The sequence below is a fragment of the Pseudopodoces humilis genome, chromosome 13 (genome assembly GCF_049639895.1).
Source record: "Pseudopodoces humilis isolate 2021_Gansu_Grassland_sample_001 chromosome 13, ASM4963989v1, whole genome shotgun sequence".
NCBI lineage: Eukaryota > Metazoa > Chordata > Aves > Passeriformes > Paridae > Pseudopodoces > Pseudopodoces humilis.
The window spans coordinates 10,042,381-10,060,071 of NC_142212.1; the positions used below are offsets into that span (position 1 = coordinate 10,042,381).

Sequence of the window (17,691 nt, forward strand, 5' to 3'; positions counted from 1 at the left end):
CGGAACCGGGGCTCGGGAAAAGGGGACCTGCTCTGTAACAAACCGAGGGGACTGATCTACGACACACCTGAGGGGAGCTGGCCCAGAACATGGTTGTGATGGGGTTTGGAACATGTGGCAGGCTCTCTGCGGACTAGGTGCAGATGTGATGAGAGGGGCTCTCATTAATCCATTCAAAGATAGGTGCCAAGAGGATGGTGCCAGACTCTTTTTGGTGGTGCCCAGCAACATGACAAGGAGCAAAGGCCAAAAACCAAAATACAAGAAATTCCACTTCAACATGAGAAAGAATTTCTTGACGTTGAGGGTGGCAGAACCCTGGAACAGCACCTAGGAACTGTGTGGAGTCTCGGGAGACATTCAAGCGTTACCTGGAGGTGTTCTTGTGTCACCTGCTCTGGGTGACCTGCCTTGGCTGGGTGCTGGGCTGGATGGTCTCCAGAGGTCCCTTCCAACCCTAATAATTCTGTGATTCTGCATGGGGTCCAGTTCTGGAGCAGGTGTGGGATGAAGAGCTGTGTGGGACACATGTGGCACAGGGCACACAGGCAAGGACTCTGCTGTGGACCAGAGGCTTGTGCTAGGCCACTCTAGCAGGAAAGGTATCCTGGGCTGGTCCTGTGGGTACTGGGGGTTAGGGTACTCCATGGGGGAAGCCTGTTTCCACAGCCTGGGCACCTAGCAGAAATCTGTGATGGGAGAATGAAGGAGTGCACTGTGGGGAAAGGGGGGGCAGACTGACCATCCTGGCAGAGAAACCCTGGCCAGCACTGCATTATGAGAGGCAGCAGACATGAATTCAGGCAGATCTAACCAAGCAAAGCACTGCACTCAGGTCAGTGTTCAGACACCCAGTAGGTGTGTTTTATTGCAAAGAAAACAAAACCACAACCCTGTTATTTCCAGGGCCAGACACAAGTGTTTCTAAGTGTTCTCCAGCAGCAATCCCGAGCAGTGACCAGGGCTTGCCGTTTGTGTCCAGCAGGAATGAAGGTGCTGAGAATGGCTCAAAGCCTGCCTGTCAGCTTAGACGAGCATCTGAGGCTCTCATAAGCCAGCACAGATGAAGGTGCTTGTTGTGTCTGACTGCTTGAGCTGTCCCAAACCTGCTATGAAGGGTAGATGCGCTCCTGCATGGCTGCAAAGGCAGATGGGAACAGACGAGTTGCTGACGGCCGTGGCTGCAGTGGCACCCTGCTGCAATGCTCTAAGGTCATGCTGCAATAGTCCTCAGGATAAAGTACCTTCATTTCACACCATAGCCTCTGCCAGAGGGATCTTTAAAGTGTATCTTGGATGTATTCTCAAGCTGCATTACATCCTTCACAGCACAATTACTAGGTCACTCCTCGTTGTTTCTTTCCACCCTACATACCCCAAGGCGGCATGCAGGACGCAGAGTCCTAGAACATGTTAGACTCCATGTTACAGGCACAATTCCAGATATCTGGGTGACACCTCGGAGTAATCTGAAGCTTGGTGATCCCAGATCACATCTGGCCACGATCCCACAGAGATGGAGAGCCACTGATCTTGGCTGTGCATCCAGACGATGCTATCGCCGGTGTTCCCCGAGGCACTGCACTCCTCACAACAGCACCTGATGCTCTCTCTGAAGAACCACCTCCACTTCAAGGCAGAGTCCCTGCATTCTAGCTGTGGTCCCAAGGAGCAGAGGGAGCAAGTGGCAGACAAAGCAGGAGGATGGAGGCAAGACCCTGAGTTGCTACCCAGGGCCTCTATACTGGTGACTCCAAGGAATGTCCCATCTCACTACTTTGCAGACAAGGACGTCCTCACAAAAACCACCCTTGACATGCCTGGTACAAGCCCCTCTGCTCACAGTCGAGTCCTGCAGCCCCTCATGAATAAAGCAGGTTATCCTAGGCAAGTCACAGGAAACAAATAGCCAAAGCTAAGAGAAAAGCTCTTTTTTTTCCTTTTTTCTTTTTTTTTTTTTTTTTTAAATTTTTCGTTTCCAACTCCCAACTGCCACCAGGTGTCAGTGCAACCAAACATTTGGCAGATGGAATTATGGTGATGTCCGAGTAGGTGGTAAAGTCTTCCAGGAATTGCTTTGTCTCCTGCATCTACTCTGTTGCCTGGCACACTGCTCTGAGAAGTCCAGCTTTCACAGTTTTTATTAAAAAGAAGTTTAACTACATTAGGGTGATAGAAAAGCTTCCTGTTACAAATGCTAAGACAAAGGTTTTCTTCCTCTTTACATCCTCCCTGTGCAGAGCTGGAAATGCAAACACTGGACAGAGTAAAGTAGGCTACCAACAGCCTCTCTACAGTGCTTCCCAGCCCGCAGGTCCCCGGAGATGACCCGTCTCTGCAGGGCTGGCAGGAGAGGGACAACAGTGCAATCGACTTGACAAGATCAGCCTAGTGCAAAAAAATGATACAGAGAAAAAACAAACTGTAAAAGGACAAAAAGTATCACCAGACTAAAGTGAAATTCTATCAACCAGTAGATTTCTGAAGCTAAACTGGGATCATACAGCCAGGTACACCCTGTCAGAGACAGCAGAAAAGTGTCCTCAGCCTCACAACAGCCACCCTTGAAGTGTCTCTCAGATCACCTGGATGGTCCAGACAGAGAAGAGCATCTCTGGAAAATCCTCCAGGCCACAAGAGGCCAGAAGAGCAAATTAGGAGAACTTGCTAGCTGATTATTGAGCCCACATAGCCTCCTTGGTTTCTTTAAAGTTTGAAGACTTTACATGAGATTGGGAAGTGCTGAGCCCAGCTGGAAGCATTGCTTTATTAGTGCCTTGTTGTTTCTCTAAATTAGGATAGTAGAGAAAAAACAGGGCAGCAAAGCAGCTCTTAGCAGGGATGTGCACCAAGGAAGCGATTTGTGGATGAAATGATTCACATCTGATTGGTGGCATTATCTTTTTAACAGCCACTGGGCATTAAAAACATATTTGATGAGGATTATTTGACTTGGAAAGATTTACACAGTGCAGATGTTTAAAGGCCATGGGCATGCCAGGCCCCGTTATGCTAAGTGCTATAAAAACTCAAATTTTAACTCCATGCTTTAATTTACTCACCATAACAATTTGCATTTAATCCTGTGATTCCCAAAGTGCCTTCAACACAGCCAAGGGACTTGTACAGCTTTACTGCACAGACCCATCAAACTCAGCAGGAGCCATCAGTGAGGTCAGAGAGGGCCATGTATGGCTGTCCACATACATGGACTGCACCCCACTACCAACTGCTGGGGCAAGAGAAGGAACTCTGAGCATCTCTGCAACCCTACCAAGGTACAAAAGGAGCTGATAATTACTGTCTCCTACATAACACCAGGAAAGATATGGAGGCAGGCTAAAACCACTGAAAATTGGAATCTGGATAGGAAACCAAAAGTTATCACCTTTCTTGAATCCCTAATAAACTGGTATCAGAGTGGTCCTACATCGAGGTGATCTGTGATTCAGTTTGTATGCAAAGCGCTACACAAACTGCAACAACAGATTCTTGCACCTTGACTTTAGGCACACGCACCAGGGAGGAACATGCTAGAGGTCTCTATACATACAGTGATAGATTTACAGGCTCAGCATCAGGCTGCACATCTGGGGCCTCTGTATACAAAGGTTCCCTTCAAGACCAAGTGTGAAGCTGCATCTTGCAGGAAGCAAGCATGCAGATCACCACCAGGGAGAGAAGTACTGGTGCCTCTGACCGAAGCAAGTCCCTCAGTCCCTCAGTGACAGAAGAAACAAATGTTCTGGGATTTCAGGCTTGACAGTAGTTTAGGCAGGGCTCAGAGAACAATTACTCATATTCACGTGCCTTTAGCACACATCTTGAGGGAGCTGGAGCCTCAAAGTTGCCTGAGGCATGCCTGAGAAACATTCAATGCAGAGCTCTTACATCCGATTCTCATCTCATCAGAACTGGCTTTTACATTGTTTAAATGCAGTGATTTTATGGATGTTACCCTGATTTATACCTGTGGGGTATTAAATACTTCCAACCCTTACCTCAGGGCAAGATGTTGAAATTGAAACAACAGGATGAGAACATTACTTGTTCTCATTTAAAAAGTTTAAGAAGTTTCACATAGTCTTCATATTTACGACAAAATGACCAACTGAAACCAAACTATCCTGAAAAATAGAACCGGAGTGGAAAAGGCCAGCCAGTTTAAAACTTACACTTAGACAAGGGATATTTTCCTGCTGATTTCCCAGGCTATTGTGAAAGAGGCATGTAAACATAATTTTTGAACAACACTCCAACCTAAAGCACATTTCCATCTAAAATGCTGCACCATGGCACTGAATTTTCTGCAATCAGTCAAGCAAGGGTAAAGTGCTCAAACTTTGCAAGCTCAGCTTGGAGTTGTGGAGCTGAAAAAAGGAGTGGGGCTGTTTGTGGTACCAGGGGTGAAATTAGATGACAGCAGGGAGTGGGGGGTAGGGGTGTTTTCCCCAGATGTAAACATCAGCTCTCATACAATTAGTAGCTGAATGCTAGAGCACTAGAAAACCTGTTTTCACATGGGGAATGCAAACTCTGCCCAGGACATGGATGGAATCTTGGCTCCCCTCCATCCAGAATGCACAGGTTTTACTGCACCTGCATGGACTGCATGTGATCTCAAGGTCAGGATCTGGAAAGTGAATTTACTCCCCAAATCTGGACTCTTGGTGGCAAGCAGCCCCATCATCTTGTTTCTCCAATCCAGACACTCTCAGCCACTACCACAGAGCTACAGTAAGTGCATTTAAAGGTGATGAAAGCATTGGTGCTACTGATAGGAACACACACACGGAGATCTATAAACCCACCCCTCCTGCTTCCCTCTGTTCCGTGATCCTCCTGCCTCCAAGCCTCAGATGCAGGCTCAGGACTTCCATAGGGAAAACTTGCCCAAAGACCTGTTCAAAGGTTTTAAGAAGTTCCTGAGAAGCCACCTGATCCCATGGTACATCAGTCAAGATAGGAGAGAAACAAGTGTGTTTAAGAGGGTGGTTCCCTCCTTTCTTTTTCTAAAGATGCGTGTCTTCCTCAAACACATCCACATCCTCGCTCGCCTGCTTATTGATCAGGACGTCCCAGCTGTCGGGGCCATTGATGGTGTTTCCACCGTTCACACTCGGCTTCTTCTCCTGCATTTCCGACTGGCTGTCACTGGCCACGTCCAAGGTGGGGTTGTCATGGCAGCCATTCTCAACAAAGCGCAGCTCCTCGCCGTGCGACTGCCAGGGATGAGAGGACACAAATGGAGACAAAGAGGGACAGGTCTTAATGCTGCTGAGAAGCAAAATCAGACTAGGCTATGAGGGTCACTGAGAACTTTGTGGAGTCAGTGGGAAGAGGTAGATTTATTCCCAGCCCAACCCTCACAGCGGAAATGAGCTGTCCTAAGCACATTTGCATCTCTCTTACACCTGAATGAACTCCACTGCTGCTCCAGCAGTGTATCCAGTTATGTTCCATAAATGAACAGGGGAAAACAATTGCCCTCTTAACTTTCCAATCTCCTCCATCCCAAGGGCTAAGAGTCTGACCACCTTCTCCACCCATCCAGCGCTCACCATGTTCTTCATCTTGGGCAGGCGTCTCTGCCAGCAGTTGTAGATGAGCCCCAACACGATGATGATGGCACAGATGGAGCCGATGATCACCAACACCACAAAGAGCTTCCCATAATCACTGCGCGTCTGGTTAGGGTGCGACTGGCAGCTTGTGGTGGTCGAGTAGTTCTGGATACCAATCTGGAAGGAAGAAAGGAAGCAATACACTAAAAGTCCTGACCTGCAGGCAGATAGAATCCTGTTCAGACTTTCCACGGTCCAAGAACAGGACCAAAAATGTGGGCAGAGGAACTAAAAGCCAGAGTTGGAGACTCAGGTTGTACACTGTCTTACATTACTAGAAAGCTCATAACTATATATAACACCATTTTCCATGAAAGCTGACACAGCAGCAGATGACAGTAGGCACAATTTTATTTTGCTTATCTGCACAATGATATCACACCTTTGTGTACGACAAGGAGGCTTTCATGGGAGAAACTGTCCAAGACTGAGAGTTCCTAAGACAAACTAAGACCACTGATGGGTGCTGAGGCTTTGGTAACTGCTTGGCAGATAATGTAACCCTAATAAATAGATTTCCATTAAATCTCAGGTCCTAAGAGGGCATAGTAGTCTTTATAAGGTTTTGAAAGTGGACAGGTGCCTGCTGAGCTTAAAAGCTTAGGAATAGCTGTGCTAGAAATTGCCTCCCTGTGGCTGTCAGCAAACAGCCCAGCGTTGGTCCCAGTGACTTGGCAGATTTGAAATAGGTCATGTATCAATTCAATAGTAAGTGTGACAGGTGTAAGAGAATACCCTCCCTCCTCCTTGCAATCTCACGCTTGTGCAAGGGCAGCACTGTGAGCAGACAGAGCCAGAGAGTCAGAAGCATGGAGCAAGGAGGCTCTGGTAGGACTCATGTTAACATGGGGCCACCAGTTGCAAAGCCAAACCTTGTATCCACATAAATCCTTCTTTCTGGACAGTTCTAGGTGCTGATACTTCAGTCACACAAGTTCTGCAGGGTTGGCTTTTTGCACTTTCTCTGGTGTAAGCCAATCAATACACCACTGAGCACTTAATTTGCTTTGTCTAACTGCACCAGTTTGTTAGGTCAGAGAAAAACCTAACAGCAGATAGCCAGCAAGGCAGTGACCCAACCCTGCTGCTAAAACCAGCAAAATTACTCCAGTGGTGGGCACAAAATATTTGAGCAGAATCAGGTCCTCAGTGCCTACATGCCCTGTTGGACAAAGGGGCAAAGCCAGAGACTGTGGGACTGATTTGTCCTCCCCTCTACCCTCTTCCAAGCTGCCCAGGATTAGAAGGGAATACGTGATATGTGAGGCCTAGAGGCAACTGGGAGGGGAGTCTGGCATCCACTGACCCAGGTCCTCTGCCTGCCCTTGTGGAGGCAGTTGTTTAAGGAGTGAAATGCAGACCCTGGAATTGCAGAAGGTGTGTGAATGTATCAAGAGAAGCCAATGTATGTAAAACAGCTGCAGGGTGAGCAGGGCCAAATGTGGAGGTCTGCAGCACCCACACGGCTTTCAACAATAGTATGGAAGGGGTGACACTGAGAATCCCAACAAAATGAATGTGTGAAAAGCAGCCCCACAACCAACCCAGAAAAGAATAAACCGTAGTTACTCTCTTAAAAGGAGCAGACACTTGATGGCCTGGCTACTACCAGTGAGGGGAGAAGGGAGTTTGCCAAGCATCTGATTTATCTGTCTGCCTGCTGTGGGTTCAGTACTTGGTTAGACTGAGATATGCTCCCAGTTTTCAAGTTGCTTATTTTAATTGTATAACGGGTCTTAACAAATGGATGCAGGCAGACAGGCTCTTACCTCAGCTAAGCTCCTCTTAACATCCCCCAGTGCCATGAGAACATCTTTTGTAGGGATAACGCCTGTAAAGTAGAGGAAGAGATCAGTGCTGCTCTCAGCTCAGGTTATTCAGTCAGATGTATTCATCAGTCTAAAATCCCCAACAGGATGGAGACAGGGAAACACACATTTTTGTTCATTGGTGTTTTATGTCAGGAGGCTGAAAGAACACAGGATCACAGACAAGGGTACCTCCAAATACTCTTTAAAGGAGTATAAAAAATCCAAGGATGAACTGATATCAGAGCAACCTAGGTACCCTCACCACCACCACAGAAGCTCTCAGGATCTGCATCTGCTCTGGGAGCAAACAGCAGCACTCAGAAGGTCATGGAGACAGGTTCATAAAGGTTGTAGAGGCCATAATGTCAACATTAGAAACCTCTGTTACTAAGCAGGCAGCAGAAGCAGTACAAGAAAAAGGCCCCTTTACCAAAACTAGAATAAAGAGATGGTAAAATGTTCCAGTCCAGCCCATGTTCACTGTCAGCTTGTGTTTCTTTGGGGATGACGGAAGGCACTATGAGGACCATCCTAGTTCGAACAAGACTTAAAAATTGATAGGTTAGGAAGTGAACCAAGAGCAGGCTGTCATATCCTACCATGGAGGGGAGTACATAAACCTCAGGAAAAAGCTGAAAGATGCTCAGGGAAAGGCAGTCCAGGGAGTCAGCAAAGCAAAAGGCCAAGTGCAGAAGATGGAGCTTTGAGCAAACAGTGAGGGACAACCCAGAAGGCAAATGTGAAGAAAGATGTCCTCAGTCCCTCTCCATCCCTCAAGTCCAGTGAACACTGAAAACTGGTGGGATTGAAATGGAAAACTCCTTCCAACATGGCTGTGTACCTCCATTTGGAAGCCCCTTAAATATACTCCCCAGCACAGGAAGGCTCCTTCTGCCAGCACTTACCCTGTTCCCCTGCCAGCGTCATTAGCAAGTGCTTATCATTCTCATTGGGTTTGCTCAGAGAGATGAGCCAGCGGTCCTGCAGCCCCTCTGCCTGCCTGGAGAAGGCATCCTCCACCAGTGCCAACAGCTGGGGACCCCTCTCCAACCGAAATTCCTCCTGCCACAGGAAAAGAACCTTGGTGAGTGCATGGTAGGGACAAGGCAGCTGTAGTACTGCAGGGCTGGTACAGCTGAGACCTGACAGGTGCCCAAAAGCCAGCAGTGTTAAACCTGGTGCAATGGTCCGCTGCACAGTGCCCCAGGCTGGACCCACAAACATTTCCTGATGCACCAACCTTCCTCCTCACCTCCTGTGGCTGCCATATGCCCCATACCAAGTCCAGCTCTCCTGGCACACAGGGATCCTGAAGCAACGTTATTTTAGGAGGAAGCAGCCACAGCCAGCACTGGGTCAGCAGGTGCTGCTCAGCCTGATATGCTCCAGCCATCCCTCAGCAGGCTCCTTTGCTGCTTTCTCACTCCTGTGTTTCTATTCTCATCTCCAGTTGCCATGCCAACCTGAAGGCCACACAGATGATTAATAAAATGGAGAGTTCTTGTTGCCATGGCAATTTGAAGCGCTCAGGGCAGGCACAGGCCTGTGCCAAAAATGGCCTAATTGGAGAAGACATTGATGACTGGAGCCTGAATCACAAGAGCCTGGCAGTGCCTCCTCTCATCAAATAGGTTTTGGTATGGGGAGGCAGGAGGAGCTGCATGAGGAAGCAGCACCGTGATGCAGCACCATGATGCTCAGCTGCAGCTCATGGCCCCACTGCCAGTCTGAGGCTCTCTTTTGGGGGATGCAGTGGAAAGGGGAACAGCTGAGCCAGGAGCAGGAGGACAGAAGTGAGATGTCTCTGGTGAAGGGGAAAGCAGAGGTTGCAGAACACTGATCAGTTCTCCAATCTGGAGAGGAGAGAGCAGTGAAGGAGCCTGAATGCATCTGTGCCAAGGTGGAGGTCACCTTCCGATGCATAGCCAGGTACCACTGCTGGGTCAGATCCTGCAGTCCTCATTTGGGCAAACCTTCCTGGAATGTTGAGTGGGAGATTTGCCCAGAGCAAATCTTACTTCAGAGACTGAAGTGATTCCCTTGCCTAGAGAAGACAAGGGAAGGTTTTCCCTTCCCAATAGGAAGACAAATGGGCTTCTATCATAACCCAGAAATACAGACATGGTCCGTGCAGCAGGTAAAAGCCTGGTGCCATGAAGTGTATTGAAGGTCAAAGTTCAACCCTCTGGGAGGAGCTAAGCACCCTCCTTGTCCCTCAGCTTTTCAGTGGGACTTTCTACAGATCATGGCACCAAAACATTGAAATATGTGAGGAATACTCATTCACATTAATTTAAGCTACAGCACTTGCAACACAGCTTCTCCCTTAAAACCCCAGAAACCCAAACACCACAGAGTTCCAATAGAGAAACCAAAAAACAAAAGGGGCAGGCAGACAGTAGGTAAGGTGCCCAAACTGAGCAAATTACCAAGGGCAGGAAACAAACTGCATCAACATCAGTGGAAAGAAGAGGAGCTTGATTCCAGCTTCACTCATGCAAAGTGGTAATGGGAGGCAGGGAACGATGAGATGCTCATGTTAAATATGTATGATGACAAATGTCCCTTTGAATAAGGGGTAGTACAGCACAAATCATTCACTGGGAAATATGCTTTGAAACATGAAATCAAGTAGAAAAACAGTTCAGTCCTGCCTATCCCAGGGCACCATCTTCCTCCAGCAAGGCAGAACTGAGGATTCAACAGCAAAGACATAATTTGATCAAGAGACATCTGCACATCTGCTTTTCAGTTCTTCCCCTTACAGAGGTTTAAACAACACAAGTAAAAGTGACCATAGAAAGGAAGTTAGTACATATTACAAAATTATCCAGTATTGAAAGTCCACAGAGATGGGAGAGTGATGGAGACATGAAGGGAATAGGGCAGAAGGATGCTGATTTTCAAGGACTCGTATTATGTGTTACAATTGTGAACTGTAGCAGAGATACTTAAAACCCTCCACACTGGTTTTCCTAAATTAGGAGGAAAAAGACTGAGTTTTCACCTATCCTTAGAACAGTCGGCATGTCTTACTGTGTATAGGAATTTCTCCATTTTCCACGTCCCCTAAAAAGTCACCTTTTAAAAAAATAAAAACAAACCAACCTAGAACTCACCAGTAGTGGCAAGAGGTCAGTGCCACAGAGCAACCCTGCAGTAACAGAACCGGCTGGCTCTGCCCACAGCAGGAGCCCCACAAAGCAGGAGTGCAGATGCACGTGGCCAGAAGACAATTCCTCAATGAAATATTTTGGTCTCAGGTTGTCAGGCTTGTAATAATTTCTTAGAATTATGAAAGACACTTTGACCCCAGGCCTTTCACAACTTGGTTTTTAAGTGCCTGATAAAAGGCCCAGCAGAAGTGAACAAGCCCTTTTATCAGGGATCCACAACAGACTCTGGGCTCATGAATTAACTGCAGCTGTATGAGGATGGATGGACAGGCGGTGGATTAGCAGAGCATGACTGGCTAACAGACACAGATAACACACAAGATAATAGGGTGGGGAGAAGAGACCCTTAAGGAAGATTTAATGATAGCTACTTGATACTTATCCATGCACAGGACAAATGGGAGTCCCTATTCCTCTGAGCCATCAGAGGGTTGTTACTATATGGTGAAAGGAATGGAAGGAAAAGGAAGAGAAGGAAGGAGAACTGTGTTCAATCCTGTAAGAGGTACAATGTTAAAAGCTCTCATGTCTCATGACAATCCAGGTATTGACTGGCACAGACTAGCAGCCACAAGTTAGTAAAACATCCAATATGGAACTGACATGTGCTAGACTTAGAGCAAAATCATCTTTCTCCACCCACTCTTTTTCCCTTTTGGAGAACAGGAATATTTCTGTCCTCCTACCCTTCACTTCACAGCCTCTATAGGTTGAGATTTAGTGCTTTTAAAATGTTTTGTGGTGAAAGCAGACAGCAAGAGCTGCTTTCACTTTCCTAAACATCCATGCCATCAAATCTCTTTGGACTGACTTACACAGTCTATGTTATCCGACATATTCAGGATGATATAGTTCTTTCCTGCAAGGTTGCTCCAGTCTTTGCAGATCACCTGGAAAGACAAGACAAAGACACCTGGGCTCAGGCATGAATGTAACTCTGCTGCTGAAAGTACAGGGTACACAAGGGACAGGGGCAAAGCACTGTGCCACACTCCCAGAAGCACTTCTTAAAGGATGTGAGTGTCCTTTAACTCTCTGTTCTGAGGAGGAATCACTCTTTCAGTGCTAACATAGAACAGGGACAAAGTTACTGTGCCAGCTTGCCACAGCTCAACTTGACCTTCCACCTCTATCTAGACTCAAGGAGGACACAGGGTCTCAGTGGAAAGCTCTCTAGCCTGCAGCCTTATCAGCACTTAACACAAAACCTAAGCAGGAGCCTCTGCGGTCCTTAAACAAACTGGTGAGACAGGGCAGCATAGGATAGGATAGGCAGGATAGGATGCACAGAGGGACTAAGCCACTTGCTCAAGCTCCTAAGTACCATGGAGCAGAAGGCAAAATTAAAAGCTTTGCTTGGTACTTTCTCACCCGTCAGTTCCTGCTACATATCTTCTCTTAACCAGCTGCCAGTTTGCTGGATTCAAGAACTGCAGTTCACCCCTCCTCTCCCACAGGCTCTCCAAGAGCAACATCCTCACACATAACTGTACTCTGCTCCACCTGCTCCACATCTGGTCCCTTCAGGCAGCAGCAGCACTTTCTTCTCACTCCCCTTCTAGAAATCCTTGGGGCTGTGTTTGTCCTGACACTTCCAGTAAAGGAGGCTGAGGAAACAAGGAGCTTCCTCTGCTCCACATGCCCCAGAGGAAAGGTGTTCAGCTTCTGTTTATCAGAAGCAGGATTTTGTGCCACTAGGAAGATGTGAGGAGCCAGGGCTTTCACCAAGGATGATAGAGATGCTCTTAAGAACTGCTGTGAATAATTCTACTTGAAAAAATTCAGTTTTGACTGGGTGAACAGAATAAACTACTTCCAGCAGTCAGACTTAGGGACTTAGGTTAAATGCTCCCCAGGAGTGAAGTATCCAAATACCCCCACTGCAACCTCCCACCCTAGCCCCTGCTCCCAGTGCAACCTGTGCTGAGTCCCAGGGCAGCTCAGTTGGCAGCATGGCCATGCGGGCATCCCCAGCTTGTGGAGACAAGCTCCTCTCTGCTGCTGCAGCCTCAGTGGCTGACTCAGTGTCATTCCAAGCAGGATCCAGTGCAGGCTCATCAGCTCTGTCCCACGGAGACACAGAAGGGGGGTGCTGCTCACTACCAGGAAGAGTCTGGGTGCCTGGGGAGCTGCTTGCAGGAGAGAGTGTTCCCACAGGTGTTTCCACTGTCTGTTCCATTTCAGTCAGCATCGTGGGCTCCAGCATCTCCCACCCCACCGTGGCCTCTGAGACCTCCTCCCTGGCGGAATGCTCTTCCCCAGCAGCCTCCACCGTGGTCTCTGCAAGCTCTGCTCCTGTTGTAGCCACAGTCAGCTCTGAATCTGCTCCCCCAACAGCCCAACTGTCTCCAGTTGTTACCTCAAAGAGTTCCTCCGAATCACTGGGAGAACTGGCAGATCTTGCAGCAACAGTAGTAGAAAAAGTAGAGGGCACAGGTAGAAGACCTGGTCCCATGCTGCTCCCAAGGTCTAAGCCTGGAGAAACAGAGTCCTCTTCTTGCCCTCCTATGGCTGCCTCAGTCACAACACCTGGCCGGGCAGAGGCTGTGGAAAACAGAAGGGAGAAGGAGTCCTCTTGGTCCACTGGTTCAGAAGATGCAACCTCTGGTCCAGAGGTATGGAGGCTCTCCATTCCTCCTCTTGAGTGGTCTATAGGAAGCAGCCCCTCCTCTTCCTCTAGTGTGGAGAAAGGTGTGTGTAAGTCAGGCTCCACAAATTCTGCCGGTGGCTGGACAGTGGCCATTTCCCAGTTGTCTACTTGTGTCCCATTTCGTTTCAGCAATGCCTTCTGAGATGAAGCAGGAAAGGTATAATCTAAAAAGAGATCCAAAAAACTTCATATTACATCTGAACTAAGAACTCTGAGAGGCAGAGAATATCCCATTATATGTGTCCAGCCACAGGTGGGAGTTAAATGGCAGAGACCCTCCAAGAGCAGGAAGCCTGCCACAGTAAAGAACCATCCCATACAATATGTGCACTTTTCCCTCTACCCATCCCATCCCAGTGAACCCATATTCCATGGGATAATTTCCATGTTTGTTCTCTCCACATCTGCCTGTCCATAGGCACTTTCACAGACAATAATAAATAACAGTTTTGACACCTGGCATCTTTAAGTTGAGGTTATGAGTGTTAGGAATCAGATGGAACCTGGAGATTCATTTCAGATGGGATTGAGAAAGATATGGGGTGGTAGAAGCAGTCAGCCACAAGCTGAATGGGAAATACTACAGAAACTAGTATAAACTAAAAAAAAAAAAAAGAACTAGTTTTAGAAACTAAAGCACAGAAAACCAAATCCTCCTTCCTGGCACTCCCAAGTAATACCACCAAACCCTGAATCAATCTGTGCATACTTGAAATGCAGAATTTTAGTTTGTACAGCACTTCAGAAAAGTCATCCCACGAACATCTGCATTAGTTCTGCTTTACTACAGCAGCTGAATCTAACTCCCCTCCCTCCAACTACAGCCCCTGTTGTTATGTCACTCTGACCACAAATGGAAGTGCTGTTGCTAGACAAATATAAATGCTGAAGGAGATGCAGCTCACAAAAGTAAGGACAGAGCAAGCTGGGGTTTCTTCTGGAAGCTAACGAGGAGCTGGGGACCCAGGAAAAGGAAAGTATCTGTAAGATCAGATATGTTTAGCTCAGGGTGGCAGGCACAAATCCAGCAAGCATAAATCAACCTTCATCTTTCTTGAGAAACTGCTCATACCCACGGAGTTCTGTTTCAGGAGTCTGCATCCCAATTAATTCCCTTTCTCCCCAAGCCAAGCACAGCACATTCTCACTGAGAAGGGAAGGAAGACGATCCCTGCACAGCCAGAAATGAGCCCCCTGCTCTGTCTATGGTTATTAAGTAAATGACTGTCTGAAATTCCCAAGGCTCCCGTCTCCTCTCCTGCCTGCCAAAGCAGATGCTCCACTGAGCACAGTGGGAAGCAGCTGTCTGGATGCCTTACAGAGATCTGCACAAAAAAACTCCACACATCCCTGACTCCAATCCATCACTTGCTGCTGCCAGAGTGGGTGCAAGCTCCCGGGCAGGGGGGGGCATGTCAGCAAACACCCATTGCCCTGGGTATTCCCTGGCAATCAGGACATCCCCATGCTACTCCTGCCCAACCCTCCTAAGCAGAAAACACACTGTTCCAAGCAGGAGGTGTAAAGATCCTCCTGATCAGAGAGTGGATTCTCTAACCCACAGCTCATTCCCTTTATGGTGTCAGCATCTCCTCCCAGATGTTGCCCAAAGATCAGTGTTACCCAGCTGCTGACCTTCAGAGCTGTGGTGTGGAGACTGGCTCCCAGTTCTGTCTGCAAAGAGGCCACTGGGATTCACTGCCCTGGGCAGGCAGAAGTCATGTCACTTTGCAGCTGTGTCTCACTAGAGAGCACCCCACAACTGACATCCCACCTAAAGACCCTGAGAATTAAAAGATTTTTGCTTCCCAACAGCCAGCTGGTGATGCTTCCTCATAGGCCAAGGAGGCTGGTAATTGCCTTGGCTGAGGCCAAGAGCAATCAGCAGCAGCACAGACCAAAGAAAACCCATCTCTCCTCCACTGCCTGGCACTGGTCTTCCCAAAGGCCCCTACCAACAGGTAACATTCCAATGTCTTCAGATGTGGTCACTGCCTTGCTGGATGGATGGCAGGAACAGCCACAGGCCATGGGATTAAGGAGGTTTGGGTGGGACTGTCTTCAGACAGATAGTAAAGCAGGCTCTGCTACTCCTGCTGCAGGGCTAACTCAGGATTTGCACCAAGAACCCCCTCTGCCCTGACATGCTGTGGGTGAAAAGTGAGGGTTTTGCCCTTTTAAACAAGGCCCTGTCAGATGAGATGTTATTTTCAAGGATTGGTGATCCAATCTGCCACCTCCTTTGCCTAAAGACATTCTAAGATATTCTCAAGTCCTTTGCATCTTCCTCTCTTCCATGCTCTTCTTTCCACCTGGAGCAGAGCACGAACTGGCAGGCAGATGGGCACAGCAAAAAAACAAACCACAAAAAAGCAGCATGAGGTTCGTCTCACAGGACCAGAAATGCTCCCAGCCTGTCAACTCTCCTTTGAAGTCACAACTCAACCTTTCCTTAAAGTGCTCTGTCACAGATTAGTTGGCTCCCATGGGGGAAAGCCCCGCATGGTACAGCTGTGCTGCCTTTCCACCAACACAATCTAAAGATCTCGGAGGAACTGCTGCCTCAGCCATCTCTTCTGGGCAAGAAAGTTTAGGACCCATCCCACTCTCTCCCAGCAGACTTCTAATAAGACAGCCAAAGATTGAAACCTGAGCTGCTTCTCTATAAGCAGACACGGGAATCCTCACACTTGCTACTAACTGGGTTAGCATTTTCCCACTTGTCATCAGTTTCCCCACTACCCTGCATGTTAAGCTGGGAACATCCTTCCATCCGGTTCACAAGACCCCACTGATTAGAAACTCAACTCCTCTCAAATCCTGAGAGAGCTATTAGATTCAAGTAGGGAACAGTGAAACTGGAGGCACAGCGGTGCTGGATTGTGCTCCTTAAAACAAGGATCTCTCAATATAACCCAGTTACCAAAGAGGTTCAATCCCTTCCCAGGTTCAGGAAGGATCACAGAATCATCAAGGTTGGAAGAGATCTTCAAGATCTAGTCCAACCATCAACCCAGAAGCACTATAATCATTCCTAAACCATATCCCCAAATGCCATATCCAGATGCCAACTATGATGAGTCAATCCTTCCTTCCAGACTCTTCAGTCTTCAGTTCCCATCTGGAATCAGCTCCTCCTGTCTCATTAACAAGGGCATCTGCCAGCTTCTCAAGATCAGGTGTCTTTAAGGCACTCATATTTTCTTTTAGTTTCACCCCTCTTCTATGATTTGAAGGAATTTTTGCACCTTGTCTATCTCCCTGGTATGATCTCAGCCCCTAAGCTGGTCCCAGCCACCATCCAGACAAGCTGGCCTGTCACTCTATGCAATGCAGAGCTAACAGCTTGCCCATTTCAAGAGTCTTCTCAGCATTTCCCTTGACTCCTCTTCCCTCCAATCCTAAGGGAACTCAAAGGACATCTCCCATTTCTAGCATCGAGGCAGCAGCTCCCTTTCAGCAAGTGGTTTACAACCCCCTTGGCCCACCTGGTTGTCCTCTACCTTCAGCAGACCTGATGTACCTGATTTCCCATGCTCCAGGCATCTGGCAGTACACCCACAGACCTTCCCACCTTCCAATGCCAGTGCCATCCACCTCCCTTCTCATCACTTCTGTGGGGAGAAACAGCAACCACAGAACAGAGGCAAAGAGACACGGCAGCCTGTGCTCCTGCTGCAGAAATGGGACAGTCTTCTGCTAAAGGAGACAGGTATTATGGAGCTGGCTGCAATGCCAGATTTGCCTGGTAAAATCAGCTCATCTAATTTCAGGGAGGAAGCAGAGCTCTGCCAAGCCCAAAGATGCCTGAGCAGGGAGGAGGTAGTAACTGAATGCACCATCAGCTCCTTCCCTGCCAGGGTCTACTGTCTCCCACCAAGATCAGCATTAGGCTGGAGCAAAAGAGGAGCCACAAACAAGAGCAGCCAAGCCACAATGGAGCCAGTCTGATCACAGGGGGAAACAGCTTAGGAGAACCAACTGCTGGAACGATGAGACTGTCCCAGCACCTCTGGCAAACAGTCATGCAGGGATAGACCAGAAGAGTGTAGCAGGCAGACACTGCTCTATGTCATGGACCCTCCCAGAGCTTCTCTGCCACACCATCCCCTTGGCAGTGTCTGGTTCACCAATATGAAATTACACACCTCTATCTCACCTCTTTGCCACCATATCCTTAGCTTCACTCCTTAATGCTTTCCATCAGTGGTGATATTATGCATATTGCAGCATCCAGCTGCCTCCACAGTCCCCCAGCTTTTCCCTTCCAAACTCTCTTACAAAAACCCTCAGGCAGTACTTTCTAAAGAAACCATCTTTCACAGCCCTTCCAAGTCTTGCCCTTTGCATCTCCCAGAAGACCCAGGTCTGGGTCACACAGATCCACTTTCTTTGCCTGGGGAGATGATTTTCCCTGGGAGAGGTGAACA

At 48.0% G+C, this 17,691-nt stretch overlaps 1 protein-coding gene across 1 annotated transcript in view; it reads right to left on the reverse strand.

Moving 5' to 3' along the window:
* Positions 1-836: 836 nt before the first annotated feature.
* The window catches only part of PODXL2 (podocalyxin like 2), a 32,186-nt gene continuing 15,331 nt past the window's right edge, over positions 837-17,691 (reverse strand). The window contains exons 3-8 of the mRNA XM_088062024.1: positions 12,530-13,425; positions 11,427-11,501; positions 8,341-8,497; positions 7,394-7,455; positions 5,562-5,741; positions 837-5,222 (exon numbers count right to left, since the gene is read on the reverse strand). Of these exons, the coding sequence (XP_087918150.1) occupies positions 5,013-5,222; positions 5,562-5,741; positions 7,394-7,455; positions 8,341-8,497; positions 11,427-11,501; positions 12,530-13,425 (1,580 nt within the window). The 3' untranslated portion in view covers positions 837-5,012. The remainder of the gene's footprint in view (positions 5,223-5,561; positions 5,742-7,393; positions 7,456-8,340; positions 8,498-11,426; positions 11,502-12,529; positions 13,426-17,691) is intronic.